Source organism: Salmo salar, chromosome 11 (genome assembly GCF_965601325.2).
Source record: "Salmo salar chromosome 11, fSalSal1, whole genome shotgun sequence".
NCBI classification, from domain to species: Eukaryota; Metazoa; Chordata; class Actinopteri; order Salmoniformes; family Salmonidae; genus Salmo; species Salmo salar.
Genome location: NC_138301.1, coordinates 54387501 through 54402500, shown reverse-complemented (window position 1 = coordinate 54402500; position 15000 = coordinate 54387501). Strand labels below are relative to the sequence as shown.

Sequence of the window (15000 nt, the reverse complement as noted above, 5' to 3'; positions counted from 1 at the left end):
CTCCCTCTAGATAACTGTATCAGTGGTCCTATCTGGTGACCTCCCTCTAGATAACTGTATCAGTGGTCCTATCTGGTGACCTCCCTCTAGATAACTGTATCAGTGGTCCTATCTGGTGACCTCCCTCTAGATAACTGTATCAGTGGTCCTATCTGGTGACCTCCCTCTAGATAACTGTATCAGTGGTCCTATCTGGTGACCTCCCTCTAGATAACTGTATCAGTGGTCCTATCTGGTGACCTCCCTCTAGATAACTGTATCAGTGGTCCTATCTGGTGACCTCCCTCTAGATAACTGTATCAGTGGTCCTATCTGGTGACCTCCCTCTAGATAACTGTATCAGTGGTCCTATCTGGTGACCTCCCTCTAGATAACTGTATCAGTGGTCCTATCTGGTGACCTCCCTCTAGATAACTGTATCAGTGGTCCTATCTGGTGACCTCCCTCTAGATAACTGTATCAGTGGTCCTATCTGGTGACCTCCCTCTAGATAACTGTATCAGTGGTCCTATCTGGTGACCTCCCTCTAGATAACTCTATCAGTGGTCCTATCTGGTTTTATTTTTATTCTGATCTGTTTCATTTATTTGCTGACAGTGATGGCCTGTATTGTGTTTGTATGTGCCTTAGATAACTGCATCAGCTGGCTGTTAGAGGAGGCCCTCTCAGGTAATGAGGAGCAGAAACCATTTGACTGTACTCTGAGAGCAGATATCAGCATCCTAGTAGAGCTGGCCCTGGGCTCCACTAAAGAACCCACCAACGGTCTCTGGAGCAACATGCAGGACTACGCCACCAGCAAAGGTACAAGAGGATGAACTATAATACATTACAGAAATGGTGTGGATTGTTTCTGGATGAACTATAATACATTACAGAAATGGTGTGGATTGTTTCTGGATGAACTATAATACATTACAGAAATGGTGTGGATTGTTTCTGGATGAACTATAATACATTACAGAAATGGTGTGGATTATATGTGGATGAACTATAATACATTACTGAAATGGTGTGGATTATATGTGGATGAACTATAATACATTACAGAAATGGTGTGGATTATATGTGGATGAACTATAATACATTACTGAAATGGTGTGGATTATATGTGGATGAACTATAATACATTACTGAAATGGTGTGGATTATATGTGGATGAACTATAATACATTACTGAAATGGTGTGGATTATATGTGGATGAACTATAATACATTACTGAAATGGTGTGGATTATATGTGGATGAACTATAATACATTACTGAAGTGGTGTGGATTATATGTGGATGAACTATAATACATTACTGAAATGGTGTGGATTATATGTGGATGAACTATAATACATTACTGAAATGGTGTGGATTGTATAACAATAGTAGAATCGTTCACAAGTAGTGGACGCACATCCTGTTACTTCCAGATGCAAGGTTCAAAAACGTCATGAATGAATGCTCCCACAGTTTATTGAGTGATGCTCGCTCTCTGTTAAATGCTCCCACAGTTTATTGAGTGATGCCCGCTCTCTGTTAAATTCTCCCACAGTTTATTGAGTGATGCCCGCTCTCTGTTAAATGCTCCCACAGTTTATTGAGTGATGCTCGCTCTCTGTTGAAGGCTCCCACAGTTTATTGAGTGATGCTCGCTCTCTATTGAATGCTCCCACAGTTTATTGAGTGATGCTCGCTCTCTATTGAATGCTCCCACAGTTTATTGAGTGATGCTCGCTCTCTATTGAATGCTCCCACAGTTTATTGAGTGATGCTCGCTCTCTATTGAATGCTCCCACAGTTTATTGAGTGATGCTCGCTCTCTATTGAATTCTCCCACAGTTTATTGAGTGATGCTCGCTCTCTGTTAAATTCTCCCACAGTTTGTGTGATGCCCGCTCTCTGTTAAATGCTCCCACAGTTTATTGAGTGATGCTCGCTCTCTATTGAATGCTCCCACAGTTTATTGAGTGATGCCCGCTCTCTGTTAAATTCTCCCACAGTTTATTCAGTTTATTGAGTGATTCCCACTCTCTGTTAAATGCTCCCACAGTTTATTGAATGATGCCCACTGTCTGTTGAATGCTCCCACAGTGTATTCAGTTTGAGTGATGCCCGCTCTCTGTTAAATTCTCCCACAGTTTATTGAGTGATGCCCACTGTCTGTTGAATGCTCCCACAGTGTATTCAGTTTATTGACTGATTCCCGCTCTCAGTTAAATTCTCCCACAGTTTATTCAGTTTATTGAGTGATGCCCGCTCTCTGTTAAATGCTCCCACAGTTTATTGAGTGAATCCCACTATCTGTTAAATGCTCCCACGGTGTATTCAGTTTATTGAGTGATGCCCGCTATCTGTTAAATGCTCCCACAGTTTATTCAGTTTATTGAGTGATTCCCGCTCTCTGTTAAATTCTCCCACAGTTTATTCAGTTTGAGTGATTCCCGCTCTCTGTTAAATGCTCCCACAGTGTATTCCGTTTTTTGAGTGATGCCTGCTCTCTATTGAATGCTCCCACAGTTTATTGAGTGATGCTCGCTCTCTATTGAATGCTCCCACAGTTTATTGAGTGATGCTCACTCTCTGTTGAATGCTCCCACAGTTTATTGAGTGATGCTCGCTCTCTGTTGAATGCTCCCACAGTTTATTGAGTGATGCCCGTTCTCTGTTGAATGCTCCCACAGTTTATTGAGTGATGCTCGCTCTCTGTTGAATGCTCCCACAGTTTATTGAGTGATGCTCGCTCTCTGTTAAATGCTCCCACAGTTTAATCAGTCTATTCAGTTTTTCAGTTCATTCAGTGTAATGGAGAATCAGCATCCATCTTTGTTTCATGACGGTGTAGTTTAGAATAACCAGAGTATTATTCCTGCTGTAATATGTAGTAATATCCATGTATTTGTCTTGTGTTCCAGACTGGGACAATGCCTCTCTCTGTAATGAGACCTTATTGGACACAGTGTCCAGGTTTGTCCTGGCTGCTCTACTGAAGCATACCGGCCTGCTGGGCCAAGCCTGTGGAGAGGGCAGGTAATACTACTGCACACCCATCATGGTTCTGCCTTCCCAATGGCACCCTATTCCCTATATAGTGCACTACTTTAGACCAGGGTCAGTAGGACTCTGGCACCCTATTTCCAATATAGTGCACTACTTTAGACCAGGGTCCGTAGGACTCTGGCACCCTATTCCCTATATAGTGCACTACTTTAAACCAGGGTCAGTAGGGCTCTGGCACCCTATATGGTGCCATTTGACACATACTTATTCTGGAGAGTGTTGGTCTATGCTACTGCACATGCATTGTCTATTTGATGTGGCACGCTTGGTTCACCAGTCAGTGTGTCTGTGTATGTGTTTCCACCAGGTACCAGCCGTGTAAGACGCTGGCTGAGGTGTACCGTAGTGTCTACAAGGTCAGGAACCGCCTGCTAGCCTGCAAGAACATGGACGTCATCCAGACACGCTCGTCTTCCCGGGAGAGGAGGGTAAGGGACCTGGCTCTTCTTCAGTAACTGGTCCGCTGGTCCATACAACATCCTTTCAGTTCCACCTCAGGGTCTACTGCCTTATTCCAAATCAATTCTTAACCCCCTACATCCTAGACACTTCAGTAACTGGTCCGCTGGTCCATAAAACATCCTCAGGGTCTACTGCCTTATTCCAAATCAACCCTTAACCCCCTACATCCTAGACACTTCAGTAACTGGTCCGCTGGTCCATAAAACATCCTCAGGGTCAACTGCCTTATTCCAAATCAACCCTTAATCCCCTACATCCTAGACACTTCAGTAACTGGTCCGCTGGTCCATAAAACATCCTCAGGGTCTACTGCCTTATTCCAAATCAACCCTTAAACTAAAACGCATCATTTGTTGGCCGTGGTATCGTTGAGGTTTTGTTTCGGTATCGAGTATCGTGATACTAAACCTGAAATTCTGATATCGTGACAACACTTTTAACGGGTGTTCGGTGTTGTGCCCGATCAGATTTCAGACAATCAGGACTCGCTGGAGATGGACCCCCAGGAGCACTCGTTCACGAGGACCATCGACGAGGAGGCGGAGCTAGAAGAGAGGACGGACCGAGAAAGGGAGGATGTGCATCAGGAGCAGGATGAGGAAGAGGAGGAGAGAGAGCACGAAGTCATGACCGCTGGGAGTGAGTAGTTCACTTTACTGCATGGACACAACACTCTTACTGAATGTACTCCTACCAAGACACACACTGAATAGGCTGTCACTGAACACACTGCTACCTAGCAGACTCATCTTCCTCTTCCTCTTCCTCCCTGAATTCACTTGGACTGAATATGTTTAAAACACTGAAGAGCACATGCAGGGAGTGAATGCATGGGAGAGGGAGAAGATGGTTGCTAGTTTTGATGTTACTGTGACCTTTGGTCCATATAGAGTCTAAAGCATGGTCAGTTAACTGAGCCAACCATGGTCCTGGGTAATGTGACAGTACAAACTAACCACAATCAGACTTTGGTCTCTGTTGCACACCGGGGTTGTATTTCTAGTGACAGGATGTGGATGTGATAGCAGTGTAGACTAAAGGTTATTACTACAAACTGAAGAGGTGATGAAGGAAACTACAGTTAACGGCTTCAGTAACAGCTGAAAACACACATTCAGCGTGGAGTTGACCTGCAGTGTGTACCAGTTTGGCGGGTTTTGACCTCGTTGCTGCTTGCCACTGTTATTTACATCTGTCTCTGTAACTCTGGCTACGACAAGGAGAACAGTTGGGACCCTCCTACTGGCCCTTGGACAAGTTCAGTCCCAATAATATTTGATTTGATGTTTGTAAAAATTTAAAGGGAATTTGCTCCAAAACAAATCTGTGAGGACTTCAAATAGCACCTAGCTCTTCTCCTGACCTCTGACCCTACGGTGCTACCAGTTCAAACCCTATAGCTGTAATCAATAGTAGGGCTATGGCTCCACCTAGCCGACCAATGGGCACCCAAAGGTACAGGGATAGGACAAGGGGACCTGGGTTATACAGCCTTGAATGAGTCTTACTGTAGTCCAGCAGGACTAGCATGGGTTAGAGCTTCATTAACCTACGTCACAGCGTGGTTTAACGCGCAGCTTCCTTTAACCCGGCGCCCTGTGTGATGTCTCTCTGTGTCTGTCTGTCGCACGGCACAGAAATCTTTCAATGTTTCCTCTCAGCGCGGGAGGCGGCGAGGAGCCGAGAAAGGGAGAGGGCCAGCAGCAGCGCCGGGGGAGGCCTGACCTCAGGAGGAAGCAGAGGAGGAGGAGTTGGGGGAGGTAAGGGGAGGAGGAGGTGGAGATGGAGGAGGAAGGGGTAGGTGAGGGGGAGGTAAGGTAAGGAGGAGGTGGTGGGGGTGGAGGGGGTAGAGGAGGGGGAGGTAAGGGAAGGAGGTGGAGGTGGAGGAGGAAAAGGTTATTTTCAGTATAATATAATATGTAGCTATGAGGAGGTGGGAAGGTTATTTTCAGTATAATATAATATGTAGCTATGAGGAGGAGGGGAAGGTTATTTTCAGTATAATATAATATGTAGCTATGAGGAGGAGGGGAAGGTTATTTTCAGTATAATATAATATGTAGCTATGAGGAGGAGGGGAAGGTTATTTTCAGTATAATATAATATGTAGCTATGAGGAGGAGGGGAAGGTTATTTTCAGTGTAATATAATATGTAGCTATGAGGAGGAGGGGATAGTTATTTTCAGTATAATATAATATGTAGCTATGAGGAGGTGGGAAGGTTATTTTCAGTATAATATAATATGTAGCTATGAGGAGGTGGGAAGGTTATTTTCAGTATAATATAATATGTAGCTATGAGGAGGAGGGGAAGGTTATTTTCAGTATAATATAATATGTAGCTATGAGGAGGTGGGAAGGTTATTTTCAGTATAATATAATATGTAGCTATGAGGAGGTGGGGAAGGTTATTTTCAGTGTAATATAATATGTAGCTATGAGGAGGTGGGAAGGTTATTTTCCGTATAATATAATATGTAGCTATGAGGAGGGGAAGGTTATTTTCAGTATAATATAATATGTAGCTATGAGGAGGGGAAGGTTATTTTCAGTATAATATAATATGTAGCTATGAGGAGGAGGGGAAGGTTATTTTCAGTATAATATAATATGTAGCTATGAGGAGGAGGGGAAGGTTATTTTCAGTATAATATAATATGTAGCTATGAGGAGGTGGGAAGGTTATTTTCAGTATAATATAATATGTAGCTATGAGGAGGAGGGGAAGGTTATTTTCAGTATAATATAATATGTAGCTATGAGGAGGAGGGGAAGGTTATTTTCAGTATAATATAATATGTAGCTATGAGGAGGAGGGGAAGGTTATTTTCAGTATAATATAATATGTAGCTATGAGGAGGGGAAGGTTATTTTCAGTATAATATAATATGTAGCTATGAGGAGGAGGGGAAGGTTATTTTCAGTATAATATAATATGTAGCTATGAGGAGGTGGGAAGGTTATTTTCAGTATAATATAATATGTAGCTATGAGGAGGAGTGGAAGGTTATTTTCAGTATAATATAATATGTAGCTATGAGGAGGAGGGGAAGGTTATTTTCCGTATAATATAATATGTAGCTATGAGGAGGAGGGGAAGGTTATTTTCAGTATAATATAATATGTAGCTATGAGGAGGTGGGAAGGTTATTTTCAGTATAATATAATATGTAGCTATGAGGAGGAGGGGAAGGTTATTTTCAGTATAATATAATATGTAGCTATGAGGAGGTGGGAAGGTTATTTTCAGTATAATATAATATGTAGCTATGAGGAGGAGGGGAAGGTTATTTTCCGTATAATATAATATGTAGCTATGAGGAGGGGAAGGTTATTTTCAGTATAATATAATATGTAGCTATGAGGAGGAGGGGAAGGTTATTTTCAGTATAATATAATATGTAGCTATGAGGAGGAGGGGAAGGTTATTTTCAGTATAATATAATATGTAGCTATGAGGAGGTGGGAAGGTTATTTTCAGTATAATATAATATGTAGCTATGAGGAGGTGGGAAGGTTATTTTCAGTATAATATAATATGTAGCTATGAGGAGGTGGGGAAGGTTATTTTCAGTATAATATAATATGTAGCTATGAGGAGGTGGGGAAGGTTATTTTCAGTGTAATATAATATGTAGCTATGAGGAGGTGGGAAGGTTATTTTCCGTATAATATAATATGTAGCTATGAGGAGGGGAAGGTTATTTTCAGTATAATATAATATGTAGCTATGAGGAGGGGAAGATTATTTTCAGTATAATATAATATGTAGCTATGAGGAGGAGGGGAAGGTTATTTTCAGTATAATATAATATGTAGCTATGAGGAGGAGGGGAAGGTTATTTTCAGTATAATATAATATGTAGCTATGAGGAGGTGGGAAGGTTATTTTCAGTATAATATAATATGTAGCTATGAGGAGGAGGGGAAGGTTATTTTCAGTATAATATAATATGTAGCTATGAGGAGGTGGGAAGGTTATTTTCAGTATAATATAATATGTAGCTATGAGGAGGAGGGGAAGGTTATTTTCAGTATAATATAATATGTAGCTATGAGGAGGAGGGGAAGGTTATTTTCAGTATAATATAATATGTAGCTATGAGGAGGTGGGAAGGTTATTTTCAGTATAATATAATATGTAGCTATGAGGAGGAGGGGAAGGTTATTTTCAGTATAATATAATATGTAGCTATGAGGAGGAGGGGAAGGTTATTTTCAGTATAATATAATATGTAGCTATGAGGAGGAGGGGAAGGTTATTTTCAGTATAATATAATATTTAGCTATGAGGAGGGGAAGGTTATTTTCAGTATAATATAATATGTAGCTATGAGGAGGAGGGGAAGGTTATTTTCCGTATAATATAATATGTAGCTATGAGGAGGAGGGGAAGGTTATTTTCAGTATAATATAATATGTAGCTATGAGGAGGAGGGGAAGGTTATTTTCCGTATAATATAATATGTAGCTATGAGGAGGAGGGGAAGGTTATTTTCAGTATAATATAATATGTAGCTATGAGGAGGTGGGAAGGTTATTTTCAGTATAATATAATATGTAGCTATGAGGAGGAGGGGAAGGTTATTTTCAGTATAATATAATATGTAGCTATGAGGAGGTGGGAAGGTTATTTTCAGTATAATATAATATGTAGCTATGAGGAGGAGGGGAAGGTTATTTTCCGTATAATATAATATGTAGCTATGAGGAGGGGAAGGTTATTTTCAGTATAATATAATATGTAGCTATGAGGAGGAGGGGAAGGTTATTTTCAGTATAATATAATATGTAGCTATGAGGAGGAGGGGAAGGTTATTTTCAGTATAATATAATATGTAGCTATGAGGAGGTGGGAAGGTTATTTTCAGTATAATATAATATGTAGCTATGAGGAGGTGGGAAGGTTATTTTCAGTATAATATAATATGTAGCTATGAGGAGGTGGGATAGTTATTTTCAGTATAATATAATATGTAGCTATGAGGAGGTGGGAAGGTTATTTTCAGTATAATATAATATGTAGCTATGAGGAGGAGGGGAAGGTTATTTTCCGTATAATATAATATGTAGCTATGAGGAGGGGAAGGTTATTTTCAGTATAATATAATATGTAGCTATGAGGAGGAGGGGAAGGTTATTTTCAGTATAATATAATATGTAGCTATGAGGAGGAGGGGAAGGTTATTTTCAGTATAATATAATATGTAGCTATGAGGAGGTGGGAAGGTTATTTTCAGTATAATATAATATGTAGCTATGAGGAGGAGGGGAAGGTTATTTTCAGTATAATATAATATGTAGCTATGAGGAGGAGGGGAAGGTTATTTTCAGTATAATATAATATGTAGCTATGAGGAGGAGGGGAAGGTTATTTTCAGTATAATATAATATGTAGCTATGAGGAGGTGGGAAGGTTATTTTCAGTATAATATAATATGTAGCTATGAGGAGGAGGGGAAGGTTATTTTCAGTATAATATAATATGTAGCTATGAGGAGGTGGGAAGGTTATTTTCAGTATAATATAATATGTAGCTATGAGGAGGTGGGAAGGTTATTTTCAGTATAATATAATATGTAGCTATGAGGAGGAGGGGAAGGTTATTTTCCGTATAATATAATATGTAGCTATGAGGAGGAGGGGAAGGTTATTTTCAGTATAATATAATATGTAGCTATGAGGAGGAGGGGAAGGTTATTTTCAGTATAATATAATATGTAGCTATGAGGAGGTGGGAAGGTTATTTTCAGTATAATATAATATGTAGCTATGAGGAGGAGGGGAAGGTTATTTTCAGTATAATATAATATGTAGCTATGAGGAGGTGGGAAGGTTATTTTCAGTATAATATAATATGTAGCTATGAGGAGGAGGGGAAGGTTATTTTCAGTATAATATAATATGTAGCTATGAGGAGGAGGGGAAGGTTATTTTCAGTATAATATAATATGTAGCTATGAGGAGGTGGGAAGGTTATTTTCAGTATAATATAATATGTAGCTATGAGGAGGAGGGGAAGGTTATTTTCAGTATAATATAATATGTAGCTATGAGGAGGAGGGGAAGGTTATTTTCAGTGTAATATAATATGTAGCTATGAGGAGGAGGGGAAGGTTATTTTCAGTATAATATAATATGTAGCTATGAGGAGGAGGGGAAGGTTATTTTCCGTATAATATAATATGTAGCTATGAGGAGGTGGGAAGGTTATTTTCAGTATAATATAATATGTAGCTATGAGGAGGTGGGAAGGTTATTTTCAGTATAATATAATATGTAGCTATGAGGAGGTGGGAAGGTTATTTTCAGTATAATATAATATGTAGCTATGAGGAGGTGGGAAGGTTATTTTCAGTATAATATAATATGTAGCTATGAGGAGGAGGGGAAGGTTATTTTCAGTATAATATAATATGTAGCTATGAGGAGGAGGGGAAGGTTATTTTCAGTATAATATCACATAACATGTATCTGCCATTTAGCAGATACTTTTATCCAAAGTGACTTGTAGTTTTTGTTTGCTGTTGTTTTTGTTTAACGTATAGTTGCTTATTGTAAAAGGCCTTTGGTTTAGGTTTTATAAAAGCACTTTAAAATATCTATGTATTATTGATTACATATGCTTGCTACAGACCACTCTAAATATTCAACGTTCTTCAGACTGATGGTTTTGTCCAGCTGAAGCAAGCACACCATTTCTCCTCAGTGAAATCACCCTTTCTATATTAATAATGTGTTATTGTTATTAGGGGAGGAGGAGGCCACGACATCCCAGGAGGAGCAGCACAGGAGAGACAGCTGTACAGGGCTGCCTGAGGGACAGGACCTGTACACAGCCGCCTGTAACTCAGTGGTCCACCGCTGTGCTCTGCTGCTGCTGGGGGTCAGCCCTGTACAGGGGGAACTGGGGAAACAGCAGGACGAGGGACACGGAACCTTCCAGTCAGCCGGCCAGGGACAGCAGGACGGGACGGGCTTCAAGACCAGGTCAGAACAACACAACTTCTATGACTGACTGGTCTGGTCTGTGTAGTACTGACTGTCTGTTCTGTGTAGTACTGACTGTCTGTTCTGTGTAGTACTGACTGTATGGTCTGTGTAGTACTGACTGTCTGCTCTGTGTAGTACTGACTGTCTGCTCTGTGTAGTACTGACTGTATGGTCTGTGTAGTACTGACTGTCTGCTCTGTGTAGTACTGACTGTCTGGTCTGTGTAGTACTGACTGTCTGGTCTGTGTAGTACTGACTGTATGGTCTGTGTAGTACTGACTGTCTGCTCTGTGTAGTACTGACTGTATGGTCTGTGTAGTACTGACTGTCTGGTCTGTTATGTGTAGTACTGACTGTCTGGTCTGTTATGTGTAGTACTGACTGTCTGGTCTGTGTAGTACTGACTGTCTGGTCTGTGTAGTACTGACTGTATGGTCTGTGTAGTACTGACTGACTGTATGGTCTGTGTAGTACTGACTGACTGTCTGGTCTGTGTAGTACTGACTGACTGTCTGGTCTGTGTAGTACTGACTGACTGTCTGGTCTGTGTAGTACTGACTGACTGTCTGGTCTGTGTAGTACTGACTGACTGTCTAGTCTGTGTAGTACTGACTGACTGTCTGGTCTGTGTAGTACTGACTGACTGTCTGGTCTGTGTAGTACTGACTGACTGTCTGGTCTGTGTAGTACTGACTGACTGTCTGGTCTGTGTAGTACTGACTGACTGTATGGTCTGTGTAGTACTGACTGACTGTATGGTCTGTGTAGTACTGACTGACTGTATGGTCTGTGTAGTACTGACTGACTGTCTGGTCTGTGTAGTACTGACTGTATGGTCTGTTATGTGTAGTACTGACTGTATGGTCTGTTATGTGTAGTACTGACTGTATGGTCTGTTATGTGTAGTACTGACTGTCTGGTCTGTTATGTGTAGTACTGACTGTCTGGTCTGTTATGTGTAGTACTGACTGTCTGGTCTGTTATGTGTAGTACTGACTGTCTGGTCTGTTATGTGTAGTACTGACTGTCTGGTCTGTTATGTGTAGTACTGACTGTCTGGTCTGTGTAGTACTGACTGACTGTCTGGTCTGTGTAGTACTGACTGACTGTATGGTCTGTGTAGTACTGACTGACTGTATGGTCTGTGTAGTACTGACTGACTGTCTGGTCTGTGTAGTACTGACTGACTGTCTGGTCTGTGTAGTACTGACTGTATGGTCTGTTATGTGTAGTACTGACTGTATGGTCTGTTATGTGTAGTACTGACTGTCTGGTCTGTTATGTGTAGTACTGACTGTCTGGTCTGTTATGTGTAGTACTGACTGTCTGGTCTGTTATGTGTAGTACTGCCTGTCTGGTCTGTTATGTGTAGTACTGCCTGTCTGGTCTGTTATGTGTAGTACTGACTGTCTGGTCTGTGTAGTACTGACTGTCTGTTCTGTGTAGTACTGACTGTCTGGTCTGTGTAGTACTGACTGTCTGGTCTGTGTAGTACTGACTGTATGGTCTGTGTAGTACTGACTGTATGGTCTGTGTAGTACTGACTGTATGGTCTGTGTAGTACTGACTGTCTGGTCTGTTATGTGTAGTACTGACTGTCTGGTCTGTTATGTGTAGTACTGACTGTATGGTCTGTGTAGTACTGACTGTATGGTCTGTGTAGTACTGACTGTATGGTCTGTGTAGTACTGACTGTATGGTCTGTGTAGTACTGACTGTATGGTCTGTGTAGTACTGACTGTCTGGTCTGTTATGTGTAGTACTGACTGTCTGGTCTGTTATGTGTAGTACTGACTGTCTGGTCTGTGTAGTACTGACTGTATGGTCTGTGTAGTACTGACTGTATGGTCTGTGTAGTACTGACTGACTGTCTGGTCTGTGTAGTACTGACTGACTGTCTGGTCTGTGTAGTACTGACTGTCTGGTCTGTGTAGTACTGACTGACTGTCTGGTCTGTGTAGTACTGACTGACTGTCTGGTCTGTGTAGTACTGACTGACTGTATGGTCTGTGTAGTACTGACTGACTGTATGGTCTGTGTAGTACTGACTGACTGTATGGTCTGTGTAGTACTGACTGACTGTATGGTCTGTGTAGTACTGACTGACTGTCTGGTCTGTGTAGTACTGACTGTATGGTCTGGTCTGTGTAGTACTGACTGTATGGTCTGTTATGTGTAGTACTGACTGTCTGGTCTGTTATGTGTAGTACTGACTGTCTGGTCTGTTATGTGTAGTACTGACTGTCTGGTCTGTTATGTGTAGTACTGCCTGTCTGGTCTGTTATGTGTAGTACTGACTGTCTGGTCTGTGTAGTACTGACTGTCTGGTCTGTGTAGTACTGACTGTCTGGTCTGTGTAGTACTGACTGTCTGGTCTGTTATGTGTAGTACTGACTGTGGTGTAGTACTGACTGTCTGGTCTGTTATGTGTAGTACTGACTGTCTGGTCTGTGTAGTACTGACTGTCTGGTCTGTTATGTGTAGTACTGACTGTGGTGTAGTACTGACTGTCTGGTCTGTTATGTGTAGTACTCACTGTCTGGTCTGTGTAGTATTGACTGTCTGGTCTGTGTAGTACTGACTGTCTGGTCTGTTATGTGTAGTACTGACTGTCTGGTCTGTGTAGTACTGACTGTCTGGTCTGTTATGTGTAGTACTGACTGTGGTGTAGTACTGACTGTCTGGTCTGTTATGTGTAGTACTCACTGTCTGGTCTGTGTAGTATTGACTGTCTGGTCTGTGTAGTACTGACTGTCTGGTCTGTTATGTGTAGTACTGACTGTGGTCTGTGAAGTACTGACTGTGGTCTGTGTAGTACTGACTGTGGTCTGTGTGGTACTGACTGTGGTCTGTGTGGTACTGACTGTGGTCTGTGCGGTACTGACTCTGGTCTGTGCGGTACTGACTCTGGTCTGTGCGGTACAGACTGTGGTCTGTGCGGTACTGACTGTGGTCTGTGCGGTACTGACTGTGGTCTGTGCGGTACTGACTGTGGTCTGTGCGGTACTGACTCTGGTCTGTGCGGTACTGACTCTGGTCTGTGCGGTACTGACTCTGGTCTGTGCGGTACAGACTGTGGTCTGTGCGGTACAGACTGTGGTCTGTGCGGTACAGACTGTGGTCTGTGCGGTACAGACTGTGGTCTGTGCGGTACTGACTGTGGTCTGTGCGGTACTGACTGTATGGTCTGTGCGGTACTGACTGTATGGTCTGTGCGGTACTGACTGTATGGTCTGTGTGGTACTGACTGTATGGTCTGTGTGGTACTGACTGTATGGTCTGTGTGGTACTGACTGTATGGTCTGTGTGGTACTGACTGTGGTCTGTGTGGTACTGACTGTGGTACTGACTGTGGTCTGTGTGGTACTGACTGTGGTCTGTGTAGTACTGACTGTATGGTCTGTGCGGTACTGACTGTATGGTCTGTGTGGTACTGACTGTGGTCTGTGTGGTCTGTGTGGTACTGACTGTGGTCTGTGTGGTACTGACTGTGGTCTGTGTGGTACTGACTGTGGTCTGTGTAGTACAGACTGTGGTACTGACTGTGGTCTGTGTGGTACTGACTGTGGTCTGTGTGGTCTGTGCGGTACTGACTCTGGTCTGTGCGGTACTGACTCTGGTCTGTGCGGTACTGACTCTGGTCTGTGCGGTACTGACTGGTCTGTGCGGTACTGACTGGTCTGTGCGGTACAGACTGTGGTCTGTGCTGTGGTCTGTGCGGTACAGACTGTGGTCTGTGCGGTACTGACTGTGGTCTGTGCGGTACTGACTGTGGTCTGTGCGGTACTGACTGTGGTCTGTGCGGTACTGACTGTATGGTCTGTGTGGTACAGACTGTGGTACTGACTGTGGTCTGTGTGGTACTGACTGTGGTCTGTGTGGTCTGTGTGGTACTGACTGTGGTCTGTGTGGTACTGACTGTGGTCTGTGTGGTACTGACTGTGGTCTGTGTGGTACAGACTGTGGTACTGACTGTGGTCTGTGTGGTACTGACTGTGGTCTGTGTGGTCTGTGTGGTACTGACTGTGGTCTGTGCGGTACTGACTGTGGTTTTGTGTGGTACTGACTGTGGTCTGTGTGGTACTGACTCTGGTCTGTGCGGTACTGACTCTGGTCTGTGCGGTACTGACTCTGGTCTGTGCGGTACTGACTGGTCTGTGCGGTACAGGACTATGGTCTGTGCGGTACAGACTGTGGTCTGTGCTGTGGTCTGTGCGGTACAGACTGTGGTCTGTGCGGTACAGACTGTGGTCTGTGCGGTACAGACTGGGGTCTGTGCGGTACAGACTGTATGGTCTGTGTGGTACAGACTGTGGTACTGACTGTGGTCTGTGTGGTACTGACTGTGGTCTGTGTGGTACTGACTGTGGTCTGTGTGGTACTGACTGTGGTCTGTGTGGTACTGACTGTGGTCTGTGTGATACTGACTCTGGTCTGTGCGGTACTGACTCTGGTCTGTGCGGTACTGACTGGTCTGTGCGGTACAGACTATGGTC

At 42.7% G+C, this 15000-nt stretch overlaps 1 protein-coding gene across 15 annotated transcripts in view; it reads left to right on the top strand.

The window, feature by feature from the left end:
- Nucleotides 1-15000, top strand: part of LOC106576577 (putative E3 ubiquitin-protein ligase HERC1) — a 198479-nt gene that overhangs the window by 58377 nt on the left and 125102 nt on the right. For 13 of the 15 annotated variants that reach the window (XM_082958015.1, XM_082958014.1, XM_082958018.1 and 10 more), the window contains exons 20-25: nucleotides 631-804; nucleotides 2904-3018; nucleotides 3356-3476; nucleotides 3978-4149; nucleotides 5148-5270; nucleotides 10264-10501. In XM_082958015.1, coding sequence (XP_082814141.1) covers nucleotides 631-804; nucleotides 2904-3018; nucleotides 3356-3476; nucleotides 3978-4149; nucleotides 5148-5270; nucleotides 10264-10501 — 943 coding nt within the window. The remainder of the gene's footprint in view (nucleotides 1-630; nucleotides 805-2903; nucleotides 3019-3355; nucleotides 3477-3977; nucleotides 4150-5147; nucleotides 5271-10263; nucleotides 10502-15000) is intronic. The other 2 variants (XM_082958020.1, XM_082958024.1) reach the window with 2 other exon arrangements.